Source organism: Anneissia japonica, unplaced genomic scaffold (assembly GCF_011630105.1).
Source record: "Anneissia japonica isolate Jap-2015-1 unplaced genomic scaffold, ASM1163010v1 scaffold695_len1296351_cov181, whole genome shotgun sequence".
In the NCBI taxonomy this organism is placed as follows: domain Eukaryota; kingdom Metazoa; phylum Echinodermata; class Crinoidea; order Comatulida; family Comatulidae; genus Anneissia; species Anneissia japonica.
Genome location: NW_022740852.1, coordinates 1,045 through 23,086, shown reverse-complemented (window position 1 = coordinate 23,086; position 22,042 = coordinate 1,045). Strand labels below are relative to the sequence as shown.

The window sequence follows — 22,042 nt, the reverse complement described above, 5'->3', positions numbered from 1 at the left end:
ACCAATATGTCAGCAAAAAGAAGCAGAACTAAGAACATATCAAACAAAATGAAGGAGAGAGGTATACCAGATGCTTCTGACACTGATACGCAACTTGTGGTGGAGGTAGATGTTCATCAGGAAGATACTAGTTACATACAGGAGGACCTGGATGTTCAGGACGAAGAGCACCGTATGAATCAAGACAACGATGAAACTGCCTCGAGCCCTAGCCCTCCGCCTTCAGCTGTAGATACCTCATCAGAGAGGCCTGAAGATTCCAAAAAAAAAGAGGGAGCGGGCTTATGCATTCACCGAACAGGAAGAGGCGGCCATCGGGGAATGGTAATGTGACAATAGCTGTTTATATAACAAAAGACACAGGGACTTTAAAAATGCTGACAAAAAGCGCCGTCTTATGGAAGAGAAAGCCAATTCATTTGATCCTCCATGCACTTGTAAGTTTGAAATTTCGTTTTATAATCTTTAGAACAAAGTGTACGCTTATAATTTTTGGTAGTAGGACAGTATGTTTATAGTACAAAAATAATGTTTTATATATTTATATTATAGGTGAACATAATTGTCTGCGACTAGATATAGGCCTATGACTGATTTAAAGTTCTATACTTGTTTAAAATTTTCTTTTATTAATACTGTATAGGGCCTACTAGTTTATAAACTAGGCCTAAGTATATAGGACTGTAGACAAATTAACATGGCTATAAAAAAACAGACGGTATAAATAAAACGTTTATTCAATATTTTAGTTGGTAATGCACTCACAAGCTCTTTACATGTAGGTCTAACCGTTAAATATACGTATACATGCATCCATGAAATAACTGTAGGCCTATAATAATGTAAATATGACGCAAATTGTTTACATAATTTTGGGTTTTTTTTCAGACAAGCAGTTGAAAATGTTTTTAGACTCCATGAGGTCCCAGGTGGGCAAGATCACCAAACGAAAGTCTGGCCAAGGAACACAACTGATGTCGGACCGTGATGCATGGGTAGTTCAAACCTTCGGCTTTCTGGAAAAACACATTGTCCGGATCCCAAGCAGGCCTACTTCTAAGGTGTGCTTTAAAATGCAATGCGTAAATAACATACTGTTAATTATTTATTTTTTGCAAATGCACAAAAAATAGTGCCATTTTTTATTTTACTGACATATACGGTAGATAATACGTTTTACAATTGTGCAAAATGTTTTAATCAGTGGCGTATTTAGGGGGTTCCCCAAAAAACTTTTTGACAAAATTAATGTAAAAATAATCATCTGTAATTATTTTTCTGTGTCCACACAAAAACAAACAAATAAAATACAAAAAACAATCTGGAATTTTTATTTGGGTTTGCATGTTTAAAAAGATTAACATTTTAAAGTGTAAAATATTTTTGTATTGTCTATAAATACTTTAGCCAAAGAGCAAAAAAAGGATGAACTCTAGGTTTCATTGTCATGTAGATATGTTCGCATTTAAGTATTTTAGTCACATGCAATGTTGTATGTCTCGATTACAATAAGTTGAACTCCTCTGGCAATCTGAGCTGATTTGACAGGAATCATTTCCAAAAACCATTTCGAACTTGTGTCATGAAAACCTGAAAATAAACAAAAGTATTCATAATTAACGAGACATGCCCTCCACTGTCTTGAACAGGGGTGGCGCTAGCGGGGGGGAGCGCCAGGGAGAGCTTCCTCTCCCTCCAGTCGGGGAGAAAAGCACAATTCGTCGGGGGAAAAAATATATGTATGTATTTTCTACATATTAGTAGACTCTAAAATCGATTAAATAAGCCTTTGAAACCCATAAATTGCCAAAATTTTGAATGCTAAAATCTATAACTAACGTTGCAGTTCCCAGATATTAAGACATCAGATTCCATGGCCATACCCAGTGGTGGTGATGATGACGATGATGAGAAAGAGGAGGAGGAGGATAATCGTCAGGGAGATTCTCCTCATGCCATGGAGAAAGTTAGCACAGATTCGATCTCTGATGAAGCTGGGACCAGGGGAAAGGTCAAGAACAAGAGCAGGCCAAAATGCAAGGCTACTAAAACTAAAGAATCTGAGGTGCTCGGCAAGGTGAAAATTGCTTTGTATGTTATTATGTCGTGATACATTATTATCTAGTGACAAATTGATTTTATTGAATTGCAACTTCTTGCTGTTTATTCATACAATTCTGAAAGAAAATGAATGGACACATGCCTTTGTTTGATAACTTAATATCAGCATAGCATGGTGTATAATTAACTAAACCAAAATTGTTGTTGTTTTGCGTTGCAGTTACTGACCCGTGCCGATGAATTGGCCAAAATCCGCAATGCTCTTGCCAAAGAAATGTCTCCACACGAGCAGCAGGTTGAGACGTACATGGGGTATATGAAAACACAGATACAACTTATTCCATGTGAAAACTGGTACCAGTTTACAATAGACAACATGAGGCTGGTACAATCGTATGTGGTCAGACACTCTGCATCAACTGGCCATCATGCAGCACCTAACCAGTCCGAATTATATACTCGGAGTTCTTCTCAAGGTTACCGGATTTTTCCGTCACATCGTTACTCCCAACTCTCCACTCTCACGCCTATGTCGTCTCTGTTGAGTGTGTCTGGAGGCTCCGAACATCAGAAGCCCTACATACAATCCCCCTATCGCAGTTTCCCGACCGGCACCCAAATTGCCGTCTATCGCCAACTCCTACGTTTGGAAGTTTACCGACCCAGGGGAGGTACATATCTGTAGAAACACCGAGCTCGGGTGGATCCTTGGCTTCATATACGGCCACTATGCCCATTGACGTTGAGTCTACAGAAGACATATTCCCCACTTCAAATTTGAGCCGAGCAAATAAAATCTACACCAATTTAGAGTAAATTTTGGCAACTACATTTAGATCAAAGACCTTTTGTATACTTCAACATTAAAATATGATAAAAAGTTGTGAATGATACATATCTGTTGCTTATACCACATTCCTATTGCATGAGTTATAATTTTTGGGTAGTTATTTTATAGGATTTGAAGTCCGACATGGATATTGAGAAACATTTACAAAAAGATGGTGTTGATTACATTATACGTTGTTAAATATGTTACATTTACCATGTTTTTAAACAAATATTTTAATAATATGAGTAAATATCTTGTTGAATTTACATTTATTCGTTTAATGTAAATTTAATCACATATAATAAAGTTATATATTATATAAAGTAATATATACTTCGTTGGCATGTTTTATTTCAATGTTGAACTTGGTTATTTAGGAAAGCAAATAGTTTAACTGTGGAATTAAAATATTTATTTTTATTTATTTGTTTTATTCTTCAAAATACATACATACCTTAAATCATATTATTCTGCCAACTGATACTGCCAACAGGGTTGTTGTAATAGGAGCACAGGTAGTCACGTTGGCCCTTGGCAGCCTTTGTAGTATTGTTTCCTTTTAAGTATTCCAGGGCTGTCAGTGCTTCTTGCTTCCGCCACCGACCTGGAATTACTTCATGTGTGTCCGGGTCTTCCCCGTCCATTAAGTCGTTGGCCACGGTAGGGTAGCGGGACCTGAGTAGATTATGTAGCACGCAGCAAGCCAACACAATGCTCTCTACTGTTTTGGGGTCTTGCTCAAACGTGCCAAGAGTACAGCGGAACCTAAAGGAAAACACAGCATAAAATAACTTCCCAATGCGAAAGTAAATTAGTTAAATTTAAAAGAAATTAAATAGATAGACTGAAGAGATATTCCTAATATAGGCATACATTATGTGGACAACTGGGGCTGATGCAAAATTTGACGGTAGGGTGTGCGTGAGAATGCATACCACCTCAGCCCAAACATGGGGTGTGAACATTGTGAGAATATGGACCTCAAGGTGCCCGGAAATTGCACTCTTGTACCTTAAAAATCTTACCGGTAATTCATATCAACAATACAATACAACACAACCATTATTTTTCTTAATACAATATAGAGGCTGTGATTGTACCGTCTGCGCCCCTTCCCCTCCTACATCCGCCCCAGGACAACTGGTAAATAAATGAAATGTCATAGAGTTTTAAAATATACAAATGCATTGTGTTACTGGGTTATTATAATTCTATAGTTGACTAATAGGCCTTAGTAAATATAGGCCTAACATTGCCTATATTGTATTTTTAAAATAATTACATTTTTACCTGTGTGCCAAAATGCCAAAGGCGTTCTCTACAACCCGGCGAGCACGGGACAATCTATAATTAAATATCCGCTGTTGCCTAGTCATCTGTCGATGTGGGTACGGCTTCATCAGCCAGGAACGCATTTGGAATGCGTCATCGGCTACTATGCTGTACGGCACAGGCTGATCATCGTTTGGTAGCGGTGCTGGCTCTGGTAGCCCCAATTTGCCCTTCTCCAATGCATCACGCAAAGTACAGTCTTGGAAAACTCCGCCATCTGAACACCAGCCATTGGCGCCAATGTCAACATAAAGAAACCTGCGTCTGCGTCAACTAATGCCATTAATATAATTGTAATACATGGAACCGCCATTTCGAGGACATTTGATGGCGATATGTTTACCATCTGGTGCTCCTATTTCCGGCACCAGTTTAGATATCGAGTTATTTGCCACCCGGAATCCGTATTCCAGACTCTTGTAAGAGTCCCCAGTGGCAAGGTATCGCAGGGTGATGGCCAGTCGCAATCCCGGATCAAGTGCCCTTCTCATTCTGGTATCCTGCTTTCGGATCCTTGGACTAACACGAACCAACATTTCCTGAAAAAGTTCAGGATCAATTCGCTGAAAGTTCCTAAATCCAGTGTGGTCCTCCATTGCCATTTCTGACATTAAAGCTTCGTATTGTCCATGCAAAGACCTGCGCATTAACCAGGGTCTAGTCCAAAAACGCCTTTTTCTTTTCTTCATCCTTCCCCTACGTTGGCTCCTAGCAACTAAAACAGCCGCAATGGCAGCATTTATAAGTAGCTCTTCTTCTAGGAGCACCAAAATATTTCTGTTGGCTTCCATGTTGTATGCGAATTTGCAAAACAGAACGTCAATTCTAATAGCTTGGAATGCCCTTACCTAATATCTAATTCGGTACAACTCCTAACGCTCATAATAATCTCGTAAGCTCCTAGTAAACTCGGTGTTTCGCTCGGCAATAATTCTTACATAACTCGTACCCAACTCCGTAAGGTCGTACATCATTCGTAGCTAACACGTAGTAAGCCCGTATGGAGATCACGAGTTTCACGAGTTTTTAACTCGTGCGACTCCTGGATGAAATCAACCTAGGTGGGAGAGGGGCTTTTCTTTATCAGACTGTGCTTCGCAACTGAAAATGATAAGAAAATTATTGACGTAGAGTTAAATTAGGCATTTTAGCTACAGGCCACCAGGCATATCACGTCTCCTGTATTATTAGTATCAAAGAAAAATACCACAGACAAACGGGTTGTTACAGATTTCCGCTACCTGAACTCGAGAATTCAGCGCATTAACCATCCATTTCCACTACTTGCAGAAGCATTAAAAACTATAGGAAACGCAAACGCACATGTCTTAAGCATAATTGATTTAAAATCAATCAGCCTTTCATTGTGTACCATTGACCAAGAAAACCCAACAATATACATGGATAGAATCCTAACACGGAGGAAAACATTACTACTACAAACGATTAGCACAAGGATTAAATGTTTCACCAGGCATATTTCAAGCCAAAATCGATGAAATCTTAAATGATATTCCAAATTCAAGACATTTTTGCATTGCACATCATGTACTAGACTTCCTTCTTATACCTTGAAGGCAACACCACGTCAAACAGCCTTCCTTGTAAATATTGTACATACAGTTTGTAGTGTTGTAGTATAGAGAATAAAGTAGAGTTTTAAACAGAAACAGTTTTTCTCCGAGTAAACTTTACAAGTACAAGTACCTCCACAACAAAGTTTGATAGTGAGCGAGAGAGAGAAGAAAGACACAAACTCCACTACATAGTGGACAACTATAATATTGCATGGAGGAAGATATTAATATTACAATACAACCAGAAGAGAAACTTAACTTTAAGGTATCCAAAACCCAGCAATGAGTTTTCACGGTGTTAAGGAAAATTAAACAGATACACCTGTACAGAAGACTGTTGTTTTATTATGAATGCCTGGAGTTACAGCATCGTCTATGACACTTAAATATATTGCAAATTTAGTTCAAATGGAAGCTCAAATGCCAACAACCTTACTATCTATAAGGCAAATTAATTAAAGGCGATTTTATTGTTGCAGTTTTTCCTGTTGAATTTGGGGAAAAAAAGACCGTTCATCTTACACAACGTGGTCTTTCCATATTTCTGGATAATGGGCGCCCCAGCACATTGCGGCTAGAATAAAAATGATACATATAAAGGCAATGACGGAAAACGCCAAGTGAAATTTCTCTGTGAATATCTTTGATGATAATGAACCTGGCTGTCACAAAATCAAAATTACGAAATTTTTTGGCCGTCTGTTTGTGAAATATTCAATGGTCTTTGTTTTATAGACACCCTATATGGGTGTCTACAAAACGAAGACCGGAGACCTGAAAAACGAAGACCTTCAATTATTTCGCAATTATCATATTGTAAGTATTTCAAAATCATCATAAAACAGTTGCCAAGTACGTATTTCATTATTTCATCGGGAAAAAAATTAAGAATATCAAGAAATAATTAAAGGTCTTCGTTTTATAGACACCCTATATGGGTGTCTATAAAACAAAGCCCGCCAAGACCGAAGACCCAAAAACGAAGACCCCTATTTTTTCTCTTTTGTTTTGATAATAATACACCTGGCTGTCACAAAATCACAATTACGAGGTTATTTGAACTTTAGTTTGTGAAATTATCAAAGGTCTTCGTTTTATACACCCATATGGGTGTCTACAAAACGAAGACCTAAAACCGAAGACCCACATTTTTTTCTCTCAATCGTGATGAAAATAATGTATTTAAATTACTTCATGCTATGTATATATAGTATTCGTCTTTTTAGCACATTATTTCCTGAATCGGAGTCAATTTAATTATTTACTTTTTATTCCAGTTCCAAAGCGGCAGCCATTGTTCCATGGCTGGCAGCAGGGCGCTTCTTGGCGCTGCTGCCCTCAAACAAAAGTGGCTTGGCCTAACGGTACGCGTATTTTGTGGGGCCTACAAAGGCCTTGAATATTTCATTCACAAACTAATTTCTAGTTAAAATAAGCAGTAGGAATGTTGCATAGTAATGCATATGTGCAGCATCGGTCATTTGGTAGTGAAATCAACATGGGATGGATGAGATAAGGGTCTTCGTTTTATAGACACCCATGGGTGTCTACAAAACAAAGAACGAAAAACGAAAACCCACATTTTTTTTTCTCTCAGTGAAATGAACATAATATTTTATAAAATATTTTTTTATAAAATGACCTTGCATCAAATACATGAATCCAACGACGAAAAATGAATGAAACTAAAATAGCATGTAGGTAAACTCTAACATCGTACAGCAACTGACATAAAAATGGGACCAAAGATAAAGTTTAAAAACTTCTTTAAAAATTGGTAAATTTCTTTATTGATTTTGCACATTTTGGTAGGTATCAGCTGAAATGTTTTGTACATTTAACAATTTAAAAGCATGTCATGTTTTTTTATGTACGGTATTGCCAAAAAACAAAATGAATAAATATATATTAATGTTCAACACCCTGCACAGAAATCAGTGTAAAAATCAAAATGAAGCAATGTTTTATAATTTTTTTTATTGTAAAATTAGGAATTTAAAGGAACTAGGAATAAAATATAGCAGTAGGGTGAAGGAAAGATTTACTCATAAATAATGTGAAATAGGTATGACGGAACCAAGTTTTCAAATTGTGAAAGAATTGCATTGCCCGTTTAGCCCCGCTTTGAATCCGCGGCTTATTGGTCATTATTAAACAAGAGAGAAAAAAAAAAACAAAAAAAAAACACAGGTTATTTCTAACAAATATGGTTGATATAATATAGTGTCCGTTTTGGCTTTCTTAATTTATTTTAAATCTATTTTATTCCATAGTTATAGTCTGCTGTTAACGTTCACGCAGTTTTTATCCTAGGTACGACGTGCTTTTTGGTGCGTTCATTCTTGACAAAATCATGAAGCTGATAAAGATTCTATTCAAAGAAACAAAAATGTGCAGTTTTAAATGATTGAGTCGAGTCAGAATGGAGGAAAAAATAACCAGAGGAAACAATATATGAATAAGAGGATAATTTATGACCAAACTTGAGAGCAGATAACATTTAACGTCTTCCGTGTTCATCATAATTATGCAAACAAAGGTAATAAAACTACATGAATTTGCTGAGAAAGCAGGGTTTAAAATAAATATAAGGAATTAAAAGGATTAATAATAACACCAAAAATTATTATATATTGAGATTGACGGAGGGTCGCAAGCTTAATGAGGTTGACAAATTCATGATACCTAGAAGCTATTATCAGTAAACACGGGGGGTGTTACAACCGCTAATGTAGAAAACAACAGCTATGTAGTAACAACTGTTAATGTAGCACACTCCACAGCTTATGTAGTAAAACTCCCCGCTAATGTAGAAACACCAACAGTTTATGTACTAAAAAGAAAATCAACTCTAGCTTATGTAGAACGCTCAACAGCTAATGTAGAAACGAAAATTACATCACAGCTAATATAATCACTATCGCTAGCTAATGTAGAATATTACAATTATTACAATACCATTCGCTAAAAAAGCAGGGGTGGGCCAGCGAATGGGCGGGGCCAGGGCCCCAAGTCGGGGAGAGCTCCCCTTCCCCCGCCACCGTCCGGGAGAAAATTCGCAATTCGTCGGGGAGAAAAATTATTACATTTATTTTTACATAAAATCAGATTCTTCACTACTTGTTGAATCTGTACTAATTATACGGCCCTGTGAGACATGGGAAATTATTGAGAGAGATAATAAGAAACTGGAAATGTAATTTAAATGCTTAAGACGATTTAAAAAAAAAAATCAGTTGTCCATATGTGTCTAATGCAGAATAATTCACAAAACCAAGGTAAATATAATCAGGGATGATGTGAAAGTAAGAAGGAGGAAGTGGATCGGACATGTTCTAAAAATGAATTCTGAATACTACTGTATGACTGCACTGCCATGACCACCAGAAAGGAAAGAAAACCATTCTTGACTTACAATGTGTTGTATATTGGTTCTGGGTACAGAGGTGTGCATAAAAATATAATAAAATGAATTATTAAGAATCACAATAATTAATTTGTAGTCCTACTGTTTATGGAAGAAGGTACTGCTCTAACAGATCTGAAATAATTTTGTCTCGGTTGTATAATTAAATACATCCCTCTGCATATTCTCCTTTAATTAAATTTATTTTGTTAAACCAAGCATTTTTTAACACGTTATTACTGTGTATCGTGACGCTAAAAATGTGTTACTCATTTGAGGGCTAGCAAAAAAAAAACACGCTTCAAATTTACGTTACGCAATAAAACACTTAAAATTCACTGTGTGTTTCCAAGTTAGCCAAAATGGCCTACCTTCAGGCTGGTATAAGAGGAGGAAAGGTACTAATTTTTGTTGATGTCACCTCATCATATAATTTTTTGGCAGCATCGTGACAGTATTGAATAAATGTATTTTGAGATGTTGACATTATAATTGAGAATATATTATCATTTTTGTCAAACATGAGTACCAATCCTACAGGTTACGGGCCCAGTTGCACACTTTCAACTTTCACATCAGTGAAAATAAGAAATTAAATGATGGCTTGATTGTAGACACAGGTGCCACATCACATGTAGTCAACAAAGACACCTTCATAAGAATTGATCCGAATTTTAAGCAGATAAACCACTGCATTGAGCTTGCGGATGGCACCAAAATGTATGGAAGTGCTGTGAAACGAGGAGATGCAAAGATTCACTTGATCGCCAATGCGTAGAAGCCATATTAACAAATGCCCTATATTGCCCGACATATCCACAAGGCATATTTAGTGTGAAAAAGGCAACTGAGAGTGGTGTTGAGTTAGTTTTCAAGAAAGAAAGCAGTTGGATGAAGAAGGATGGAGTAACCTTTGACCTTAAGGTCATAAATGGTCTTTATCATTTGGAAGTAGGTGAAAATGATCAAATGAACATATCTATTGACTATTGGCATAAAGTATTAAGACACTGCAATAAGAAGGATTTAATCCAACTTGAGAGTGTTGTAAATGGTATGAATATTGATAAAGGTTCGGAGAATGGTGAACCTACATGTGATGTATGTATTAAGGGGAAATTTACTAACTCTCGAAACAGAGAATCCGATAGAAGGGCAAACCGGCCATTAGAATTAATACACACTGATCTAGCTGGCCCGATTGATCCCATTGGGAAGGATGGTTTTAAATATGTAATATCATTTGTTGATGATTTCTCAGGTCTTGTATCTACTTACCTCCTCAGGTCAAAGAGTCACCTCACCTCCAGAGGCCAAAACAGCATTAATCCAGTTCCTGGCTGACTGTTCCCCGATTGGTCAAATCAAACGACTAAGGTGTAATAACGGTCGCGAATTCACTGGTCAGGAATTTATTACTATTATAAGAAATAAAGGTATAAAACAAGAGTTCTCATCACCTGAATCCCCCCTTTAAAACGGAACTGCGGAAAGGTATTGGCGTACCCTATTTTATCTATTTATTCAGGTGGAATGGATGAAACACCATCCCCCCTCAAGAGAAAACACTTCTCAAATGAGAACATACTTTAAGGACACAAGAAACCACCGCAAAAATATAATGCATGGGCTAACAATTACTGATGCTCTAAGTCATTTCCCAAGATACAGGGACATGCCATCTTTGGTAAGATTTAGATAGGTTTAGTTCATTATCATGTGTAATAGATATTAATCAATTTAGTTGAGTTTGAAATTTTTTAAATGAACATCTAAAGGCTATATACAGTTGAACTTGCCTAAGTCGAATCCAAAATGCCATTGAAATATTGTTTTGAATTGCATAAAATTTGACTTACAGATTGTTATTTAATGGAAAACAACACAATTTGGCATGTAAAATAAGATCAAATTATTTGACTTTATAAGCACAATCGAATTAGGCAAGTTTAACTGTATTTTATAATGTATAGTCAAATTCAAACTAATGTTAATTTTTTTCTTGTTCCATGGTAGGAGCATTTTTATCATAATGTTTATGGCTTCATTGAGTATAAACTCAAAACACTGCATGCATCCAAGGCAACAATTCGAAAGAGGGTTAGCCGTCTTCCAAATAAATTGAAACGCAAGGGACCAGCAACAGAAGTTGCAGATGATCAACTGACTGAAGATGTGTTAAAGAAGGTAGTAATATACAGTATAAGAGTCGCTTTCTTATATCATGAATACATTTCAAATAAATGAAGTTCCACTAGTGATAGTACAGCACACTTTCAAAATTCACGGCTACAACTTTTAAAACCACCCGGCACACTTGAATTAAAAAGTCGTGGCACAGTTTAAAAATTCACCACACACATTTAAAACCACGGCACCCTTTAAAAATTCACGGCACACTTTCAAAATTCAAGTCTTTTTAAATGTCATATCAAACTTTCAAAATCACTTCCACATTTGAAAGTAAATTTAAAATCCTAAAACTTTTGGTGGCAGCTACCCAGCCCCATTGTAGTCTAATCCTTGTTTATATAAATCTAGGCCATATGCAGAGTCTATTGTTAAATCCTGACTTAGGCCCCTTCTCCGGGCCTGGCTAACTTTACTGAATATTAATTATTATTAACAATTAACTTTTATACAATTATATTACAATATACAGTCATGGGAAAGTTAATATATGTAATTGAATTAGTAATTTTCCGTGACCCTTTCTCATTTTCTGATAATAAAGGCCATAGCCATTGCAATTTTGTTTAAAAGCAGTGAAACAATAAATATGATAAATCTTAACAGCAAACATGTTGTAAAAATGTTTATTTTGATTAAGCACACCTGAAAATAGTTAGTATTTAATGTTCATTCTGCTGAAAATATTTATTTTACTGTCAGTACAATATGTTATTTTATTTATTTATTCAAGTGGAATGGATGAAACACCATCCCCCCTCAAGAGAAAACACTTCTCAAATGAGTCCATTTAAGGACAAAAGAAACCACCGCAAAAATATAATGCATGGGCTAACAATTACTGATGCTCTAAGTCATTTCCCAAGATACAGGGACATGCCATCTTTGGTAAGATTTAGATAGGTTTAGTTCATTATCATGTGTAATAGATATTAATCAATTTAGTTGAGTTTGCAATTTTTTAAAAGAACATCTAAAGGCTATATACAGTTGAACTTGCCTAAGTCGAATCCAAAATGCCATTGAAATATTGTTTTGACTTGCATAAAATTTGATTTACAGATTGTTATTTAATGGAAAACAACACAATTTGGCATGTAAAATAAGAACGAATTATTTGACTTTATAGGCACAATCGAATTAGGCAAGTTTAACTGTATATTATAATTAATATCAGAAACCTACAGTATTTTTCATTCATTCTATTAGATTGTTTTGGATTTCGAAATATAATTTGGTGTTAGCAGTTCGTTGTTAACTAATTGAAAAGTTGATTTTTTGGGTGCCATCATGGAGGTTGCCCGGAAAGAGCCTGAGAGCTCTTAAGCTGGACTGTTGTTGTCAGCCCACCAGAAGTGGGATGATGGTTAAAATATAATGTTATTTTCAGTTGAACTTACAGTTTACTGTGCCTGTGTTCCAGGATATGAACTTACTATGTAAATTGGAAATTGTTTAGAACTTTGATTTTTTTTATTTGATTTATTAGATATCAAGATAACAACATCACAAACCAGAAAAAATAGAATACAGAGAAACAAAAACGCAAAACAAGACAAGTCATCAATGTTTATATCAGGATAACCCTCTAAATCCCAACACAGGATTTATTTACAGGGGGAAAACAACATTTGATATTTCTTACCCCTGCTTGTTACTGCTGCGAACAAATTGCCTACACATGCAGCCGAGCGCGATCTTATCTTACAGAGCTCAAAGGAGCAACGGTCTGGAAGGCTTGTAGTGGAGCTATCTATGCCTTGTCATTATACACCATGGATTCGTGCTACTTGTCTTAGACTAGGATTATGGTCTGCTTTAGGCTTACTAGCCTAGGGGTATGGTATGCTCTAGTCGTACTAGCCTAGGGCTATGGTATGAGGTGGGATGAACATTTTGTATGCTGATCTGTATCCAAACCTGAATTTTTTTACCATGTTCTCTCTCATTTGCAGTTGACCTATGTGCACTTAAACTCCTTGTAGCAATGCTGCCATCATCTAATGCATATTCTTCTAAATAAAGGAAAAAGTCTGCAAGTAGCAGGGTTGATGCAGTAAATTACGTTTTCCAACACAAACCAGTAAATATAATTTCATTTTGATAATGTACCAAATTTTTTTAAGAAACAGAATACATGTTCTCTCGGTATTCATTTTTGCATGTTGTCACACCAAGACTTACTCAAAATGTGCGTAAGGGCCAAACGAAATTAATTCTTTGTCTCAGGTTGCTCGCGCATGTTGAAAAATTACTGTACCACCAAAAATCATCCCACACTCCATCAGACACGAACCTTGACGAACTGCTCCACTTCACCATATTCAAACTTAACCATATATTTCACAATTATTGTCATTCTCGATAATTTGATAACCTGTCTTTTGTTATTATTTTCATTTTAATCATTAATTATTTTCTGCATTTCACTATTTTAACAAGCATTGCTTACTTATGTAATTGCAATTAGTATTATAATTTAGTATTAGCAAGTGAAATAAAGTGTTTATTTCCTCTTACAGATTGGTACTGATATAATGTCTTTTGCTGAAACCAAGGATGATAAATATGCTCAACCTTTTCTGCTATGTCTGGGGACGCCCACAAACCCAACACTATGTCATATGCGACAATACCAGTGTGCCTGCCGGAACAACAGCTCTTGCAGCATTTTACCTTCTATTTAAAATTCACTATATTTTCAGTGTTGAATTTTCTGGATGTGTCCACACATTCTACAATTTCTTCGTCGATGCTTTTGTTTATGGCATAAACACATACACTGCCAGCTCATCACTTAGAAGTTTCTGGGCAAGGCTTAAGACAACATCAACAAAATTGGAGAATAAATGTGCTGAAAACCTAAGCGAGTAAGTAACTACTGTGTTGTTTAAAGTAGTATATCGCAAGCTGAAACAAATATGGTTGTATGTTTTAAATGTCCTAAAGAATTAAACAGTACCAGAACTCTTGCATACCACTTAAGAAATTTTCATCAAATTGGCAATTTCGAACATTTTACCTGTCACCAGAATTTTTGTATGCAGACTTTTAACCACATGGATTCTTTCCTTCATCACATTAACCGATTCCATATTGGCAATAATATTGATGTCCCTGCGTATAACGTTGAAAACATAGAAATAAATGGCGGTAACCCTGAAGGCATACATAATGGTAGGGATGATGGAACGATGAGTGATGCACTTTCTGGTGAGGATAATGAGGTGATTGATGAAATACCACAGGTTAAGTTGGATGAAGAAAAGCTTAAGCTAGAAGTAGCATCTTTTATTTTACAAATGAAGTTTTCATAATCACTTACTTTCACTGGTTTGTCAAATGTTATGAATGGCACTAAAATGATCTTCGAAAATAACCTGGGAATTTTGAAAGACCAAAACTTTATTGGCGAATAATGTTGACATACAGTCTCAAGATGTTCAAGATCTGATGGAACAATTTAACCTGTTATGCAACCCATATAATGGGTTAGAAACTGTGTATCAACAGAATGAATACTTTCGCAAGAATTTTGAATTTTGTGCAATTTTGTCAATTGGTATGACCAGGTTTTCGATAGATCTACAGGAACCGTGAAACAAAAAATTTTGACTGAAACATTTCAGTGTATTCCACTTCTTGAGACACTTGAAGTTCTCAAAAATCCAATTGTGAGGGAGATGATACAAAGTGAATAACATGCCTATATTGATAAACAAAGATTATCAACTTATAGAGATGGGATTCAGTACAAAAACCATGGCATGTTTTTTGAATATCCCAATGCTCTTAGGTTGCAACTATATTATGATGATATTGAGGTTGTCAACCCAATTGGGTCCAAGAGAACAGTACATAAATTAGCTATGTTTTATTTGTGCCTAGAAAATCTTCCACGAGCTGTTAATTCAAATAGTAAATTTATTCACCTGTTGGCTCGCCTATTCAGAAGACATTAAAAAAACGGTTTTGAACCACTTCTGCGACAATTTGTAGAGGAAATTAAACAACTTGAATCAGACACAGGTGTCATGCTTAATTTAGATACTGGACCTACCTGTGTACGGGGTACCCTGACATCTGTGGCAGGGGACTCTTGCATGCATTACATGATATGTTTGGGTTTATGTCACCAAAGGCAAATAAGCTTTGTAGAGCATGCATGGCAGACAGAGAAATAATAATAATAATAATAATAATAATAATAATAATAATAATAATAATAATAATAATAATAATTTTGGCTTATATAGCGCATTATGCTAAAGCCTCAATGCGCTTAACAGTAAAAATAAAATTCGGGAAAAAATTAAGAAAAATACAAACTAAAAAGGTGAGTTTTTAAAGCTGCCTTAAAATCATCAATGGAAGTTGCCTGTCAGATTGTAATAGGCAGAGCATTCCAAAGAAAGACAGAAGCCCAAGAAAAAGAACGACTACCATAATGCTTTGTCGACGGGCGAGTGGAATGAGCAAGTAGAGATTCTTAGGAGACCTCTTAGGAATGTAAGGATGAATGAGTTGTGAAATAAACATTGGTGAGGAATTATGAAGTGCTTTGAAAACAAATAATAAAATCTTGTAAGTAATTCTCTGTGTTACAGGAAGCCAATGAAGGTGCCTTAACACAGGAGTGATATGATCCCTAATTGGGCTTAAAGTGACCAAACGGGCAGCTGCATTCTGAACTCGCTGAAGTTTTGAAATATCCTTAGCTGGCAATCCATAAAGCAATGAGTTACAACAATCCAGCCTTGATGTTACAAAAGCATGAACGAGAATCTCAGTTGATCTAGGATCAAGGTACTTCCGGATACTCTAAATTCTACGAATTGACTGAAGCCCGGCTTTACAGATGCTGTGTACCTGATTAGACATACTAAGGGAAGAGTCCATAACAACTCCAAGATTTCTACAGGACAGCGAAGGCTCAATGAAAGCATCCCCTATTTTGATAGAAGGAGTCCAGCGAGCAGGCTTAAAACATGATGAAAAATGAATGAGTTCAGTTTTCTGATCCAAATGTGGTGCCTTTTAAGGATGATGCCTTTTCTTATAGGGGACATGATACCTGTTGGAAATCAACACTATGAGTTGTTATTGTTGATATTAAGGTGCATGAACATCATTTTTGCACCAAAGCTAGAAGTTGGACAAGTTGTATATTACACACATTTCAAGAAACTTTTTCCAGAAGTTATGATGATTAATAAGCACCATCACATGGTTCATTATCCAAGCTCTCTGATGCAATTTGGTCCATTAAGCAATGCATCTTGTCTGGAATACGAAGTTAAACGTAACTTTAGTAAGCGTATTGGTCATGTGGTAAATAATTTTAAAAATATTTGCCTCACTATTACTAAAAGGCTTCAGTTGTATCACTGCTCAATGTGGTCAGGCACCAATATCATTAATAATAATTTTGAGTGCAAATCAGGAGATGTTATGAAAGTGCAGGCTTTAGATGGTGCAAACATAATATCTTATCAATTAGGATTAGATCCAGAAAGTAATGTGTTTTTCGCTTCCGAGTTATATTGTTTGGTACTTCATATATCCCTGGCCTTTATATTATCATGGATATATTTGAAGGCAAGCCAATATTTGGAAACATGTCTTCAATTTTAGTTTTTGATCAAGGAGTTGTACATTTTGTTGTTAGCACATGCACAACTAAAGAATTTAACACACATTTTCATGCCTTCGCTGTGGATATCAATAAACCTCCTATGTTTCATACAGTAGAACCAAAGGAATTGAAGAATCACCTGCCCTACTTTGCCTTAAACACATACCAAGAAAATGTACCTTGTCAAAATTGCATATCTCTGCGTTATTTAGTGAACTAATGTAAACTAACATTTCTGGTGATTTAATATATAAAAATATTGCAAGAAGGCTATAGGGAGAAAAAGTCATACGTCACGTTGCCTAGCTACATGTTTTGCTGGGGCCAAACAAACCTTGATCGGCCATTTTGTTGTTCTAGTGCACTGAGTTTTGTAGTACCTCTTTGAAATCGCTATTTCCGTAACTTATATTGCATCTCCCCGTTTCATTTTGGAAAGGCACTAATACTAAATAATCTATTTACCATATATTGTAAAGTTTACCTTAATATTCGGATTATAAGTTATAGAAATTAGCATTTTAAAACTTCCGGAGCGTAGGCCTATATGTCGGTACTTACATCGTGGTTAAATCACCTTTTTGTAAAGAAATATACATACGAGACGATACCCACACAAGTAATATTACTTTTAAATTAGTTATGTAATTTACTGTTGTTAGATTATAACTTACAAGTCTACATAAATGGTAAATACGCCATTCGTAACTGCTCCAGCCAAAATCTAGAAACCTAGTAGAGGCCTGTATTTCAGTGAGTATTTCCATATGTACGTGTCGTCTGTGTACCGACGCTCAGGCCAACGTTCCGGGGGTACGATTTTAAAAGGTAACTACAAAATTGCAGTGCATTAGGAATACAACAAAATGGCCGACCAAGGTTTGTTTGGCCCCTGCAAATCCCGGCAACCAGGCAATGTGACGTCACACTTTTTCTCCCTATTGTATTTGAAATACATTTAATTACCCATAGTAAAAAACCTTTGTTATTAGATAGCAAAAACCTTTGTTATTAGAGTGACGCTATTTTTGTTTACGTTAATAGGTGCCAAATTTGCAATACTGTAGCGCTATCTGCATCTGCTATTGAATCTTATGATCTAATTGATAGCCCTAAATCTAATAAAGTTTTCTTTTTGGCATAGAAGCTACGCTTCGACTTGACAAAATGAAACACAAGACCAACAGGTCAATGGACAAGCAGTTAGTTGAGACTTTTTTAAATCCTTGTTTTGTTTACTTATTTGTTTAGAGATCAGAGGAGGCCATGGAATAAAAATACATGTCTTATTTAGCAAATAATTTTTTTCAAAAATATCTAAACAAAGGAGAAAATAAAAATATATTTTATTGGAGAATGTAAAATGGGATGATTTAAAAGCTTCAAATTTATATAATTAGGAAGAAATATACGTATCTTTGGAGATTTCAAATTTAAAATAAAAAAAATTTTAAAAAATTCTGAAATTTCTATTATGATCGTGGCAGTGGGTGCGCTAATTAGCCAAAAAAAAAATTTTGTTCATGTTAATTGCAGTTGCTTAAGGTAATTTTGATTGTAATATTAATTTACGTTCAAACTTGAAGGACAATAACAATTTGTTCATGAATGGATGTTATATGCACCTGTTTAAGGTATTATAGTACACAGAATATAGAAAAGTGTTACTTTTTTCAAAGGTTTTTGGATTTATTGAAAGAATATACAAAATTAAACTTACTAACAAGAATATTTATATATTCGTGGAAAATAGCATAACTGACAGTTAGACATAATTTGCATAAAATTGGCTGATAAACAGTCTGTAAGTTTTTCAAAATACAGAGCATAAACAACAATGTACCAAAAATTTAGATTTATTTAAAGGTTATTGTGGTTGTAACATAACAACCTATTCAATTATTCAAATATTTATTATATTATTCAAATATTTATATAGCAAATTCAATTCATTAAATTTCTAAGGAGTTAACTAAGGAGCAGAGTTAATGACAAAATTGCTAAATATTTTTAATTAAGAAACAAAATTTAATTTAATTTTTTTTGTAGAAGAGGATGCCTAAAATTTATATACAGTAATCAGGAAGTAAATGCACGGTATACATCTTATTTTTGGAGATTTCAAGGCAACGAAAGGGCTTAATTATTAAGAAAAACTTTTAATCTTTTTTTCTGAAATGTCTGTATTTAGTATGAAGGGAATGCTAATTGGCCAAAAATGGAATTTTATTTTTATTCAAAATAATTAATATTTGTGGGCAGAGTTTTGCTAAAGCAAAGTATAAAAAATGTCTCGCCTAACAACTTTTTCAAATTATGACGTGTATGTATTTTGATACTGGGACAAATAAATATTGTGAAAATTTGAAAAGAAGCCTGTCGGACACAATTTTACTTTACAAGATTTTTAATTATACAGGTCTCCCACCAATTAGGATCACTTTTGGGACCTGAAAATTCCATCTTTGGTCTCTAATAAAAAAAATAATTATCAAATATAAAAGAGAAGTGGTCTTTACTGGAAGGAGGACCTGTGTTCTACATGTTCAAAAATGAAAAATATATACTCATTGCATTAAAAGATAAAACTTCGAAATTCAATTGTCAGATTAAGTTCAGCTACTGTTAGGCATTGAAAGGCACACCATCAGAATGCAATATTTACTCTTCAAAACGTTAAATTCCATCCACTGGTTTTGCCAAAAAAAAAAAACAATGAAATAGTGAAATTCAAGCCGAACAGATTTCACTCGAAATTGTCTTGTAGACACTCCTCAAAGAGTGAAATTCACTCTTCAAAAGAGTGAAAGATTTCACTCGAAATTCACTCCTTCAAGAGTAGGCCCTGTAGGCACTCTTCGAAGAGTGAAATTCACTCTTTTGAAAGAGTGAATTTAATTTCACTCTCTGCAAGAGTGAAGTTCACTCAATTAGAGTGGGTCACCAATGTTGTAATTTTGTCGGTTGATCTGGCATCGCCATTATCACTGCTCTTTGTCATTTTGTGGGGAGGGTTGATATAAGTTTATTAATAATTTGCCGATCTTCATATTGTATTCTATTTGCGGCCATTTCAATTTTTGACATTTGCATCTCTGCACTCTCCCTGTTCAAATTTTAGATCTTCAAAGAGTTTTAGGTTAGCAATTTCAGAATGTGCCGGACTAAATCTTTTCGTAAACGCGCTTTTAAGGGCTTCTAAAGTGGGGAACGTTTTACCTTCCACCCATAAGCGGGCTGATCCGATAAGAGTTCAGCATTTTCGGTCTTCATCAGCAGGAGCCTGTAAATCATGGGCTTGTAAATAGTCCATGAAACTAAGGAAATGGGCAATACGTTTTTCATGGTCTATTGAGTCACCCGAAAAACGGGCTGGAAGAAAATCAGTTTGTCGAAGGTTTTGATCCATGATTGAATTAAGGTAAAGGTGATAATGGCGATGCCATTTTCAACCGACAAAATTACAACATTGGTATAGCACAGCGTTTCATCGACAGCGCTGACCCTTCCGACTCTACTGTTACATTTTTAAATGTTCAGGAGGACAGATATGCCGCTATTCTACAAAAATTAGACGCCCATTCCGTCCAACATACCCCAGATCTCTGAAAATCCAGATCCAGAAGTAAATCTCCTAGAAATGCTAGCGAATACAACAACACCGTAGCAATAGATCAAAATCACCTAGCAGGCGATATGTTAGGAAATGCTACAATTGTGGCATGACCAACCACCTTATTGCGACATGCAGATTTCCACAACAGAATCACAATAAACAATTCACCTATAAACGTAAATAATTAAACCCTATAATCCTTTCCGAGCCACTGGGGCTCCTAGGGCTGGAGCTTATCCCCAGTTTCTGTAGTGTGAAGCGGATGAGAGTTGTACTCCCCCTGGACGGCACACTAGTCCGTCGCAGGTTAGTGGTACTCATTGAAACAACTGGGTGGACTGAAGCAATGTAGCTAAAGTGCCTTGCCCAAGGACACAAGTGAATCTGCACAGCGGAGACTCGAAACCCCGACCTTACGATTTAAATTCAAACCTCAACCGCTGCGCCAAACTGCTACTACCAATTAAAACCTACTTACCAACAATATGTTGAAAACCTAAAAAGAATGATTTAAACATATTTCGACATCAATGATAAAGTTGCAAAAGCATCAGCAAACATTACAAAACAAGAAAATATCTGTACCATCATGAACATTTTCTGCCAGATCAGAACACTTGCCCACCCACCCCCACCCCACATAATACAATATCACAGGACCACACTGGCCACCCTTACAGAAATATTATGGCTACGCCACTGCGGAATACCCATACATAAAAATTCTATAGAACTTTATAGACCTTCTATAGAGACTAATCAATTTCTACAGAATTAGTAATTTCTATAAAATTGTTTTGTAGAGGAACTAGTTTCTATAGAATTCTATAACATACTATATACACATATTCAATGTAATTTCTATGTTAAATTTAATTTTTTTGTTTCATTCAATATTTTATTGACACATTCGTGTCTGACCAGTATATTCCTACCAACATGTTTTACATCTTGCATATTCTATAAAAATTCTATAGAATATTCTATACAAATGATATGACAAGTTCTCTATAATAAAATATAAACTTTCTATATTTATTCTATAAAAAATTATAGTCCTTACCTGTATTTTTTTAATGTATTATAACAATTTTATAGGATTATCTCTATAGGAACATATAAAATCTATATAGAGTATAACATATATGAAATTCCAATATAAATTTATATATTTATAGTACATTCTATAGAACTGTATAATATTCTAAACACAGTCATTTTAAAAACTGTAACTTTTTAATAATCTTTAGAATATATATATAAATATATATATATATAAACTCTATGGAAACGTTTATAATTTGTAAAATTGTTTCTCTATAGAAAGTATATATAAAATGAATACGAACGCTATGGAAGTGATTATCTGTAAATGAAATATTAAAAATTATTT

At 35.2% G+C, this 22,042-nt stretch overlaps 2 protein-coding genes across 2 annotated transcripts; one reads left to right on the top strand and one right to left on the bottom strand.

The window, feature by feature from the left end:
* Nucleotides 1–14: 14 nt before the first annotated feature.
* Nucleotides 15–3,091, top strand: LOC117118385. Its single transcript, XM_033262966.1, has 5 exons — nt 15–437; nt 889–1,061; nt 1,847–2,077; nt 2,282–2,446; nt 3,020–3,091. Exons 1-5 carry the CDS (start codon nt 398–400, stop codon nt 3,089–3,091), a joined length of 681 nt encoding a protein of 226 aa, XP_033118857.1. The 5' UTR covers nt 15–397.
* Nucleotides 2,286–5,016, bottom strand: LOC117118352. The gene is made up of 3 exons (XM_033262919.1): nt 4,569–5,016; nt 4,184–4,442; nt 2,286–3,658 (listed from the first exon to the last, which is right to left on the bottom strand). The coding sequence occupies exons 1-3, from the start codon at nt 5,014–5,016 to the stop codon at nt 3,349–3,351; spliced, it is 1,017 nt and encodes a 338-aa protein (XP_033118810.1). The 3' UTR covers nt 2,286–3,348.
* Between the last annotated feature and the right edge of the window lie 17,026 nt (nt 5,017–22,042).

Excerpts from the sequence above, each read along its gene's own strand:
- LOC117118385 (XM_033262966.1), top strand. The coding sequence starts at position 398 with ATGGAAGAGAAAGCCAATTCATTTGATCCTCCATGCACTT. Across the intron at positions 438-888 it reads ATTTGATCCTCCATGCACTT|ACAAGCAGTTGAAAATGTTT; the intron begins GTAAGTTTGAAA and ends GTTTTTTTTCAG. Across the intron at positions 2,447-3,019 it reads CAATAGACAACATGAGGCTG|GATTTGAAGTCCGACATGGA; the intron begins GTACAATCGTAT and ends GTTATTTTATAG.
- LOC117118352 (XM_033262919.1), bottom strand. The coding sequence starts at position 5,016 with ATGGAAGCCAACAGAAATATTTTGGTGCTCCTAGAAGAAGAGCTACTT. Across the intron at positions 4,443-4,568 it reads GGAAATAGGAGCACCAGATG|ATGGCGGAGTTTTCCAAGAC; the intron begins GTAAACATATCG and ends GCTGGTGTTCAG. Across the intron at positions 3,659-4,183 it reads TTTGGCATTTTGGCACACAG|GTTCCGCTGTACTCTTGGCA; the intron begins GTAAAAATGTAA and ends GTTTTCCTTTAG.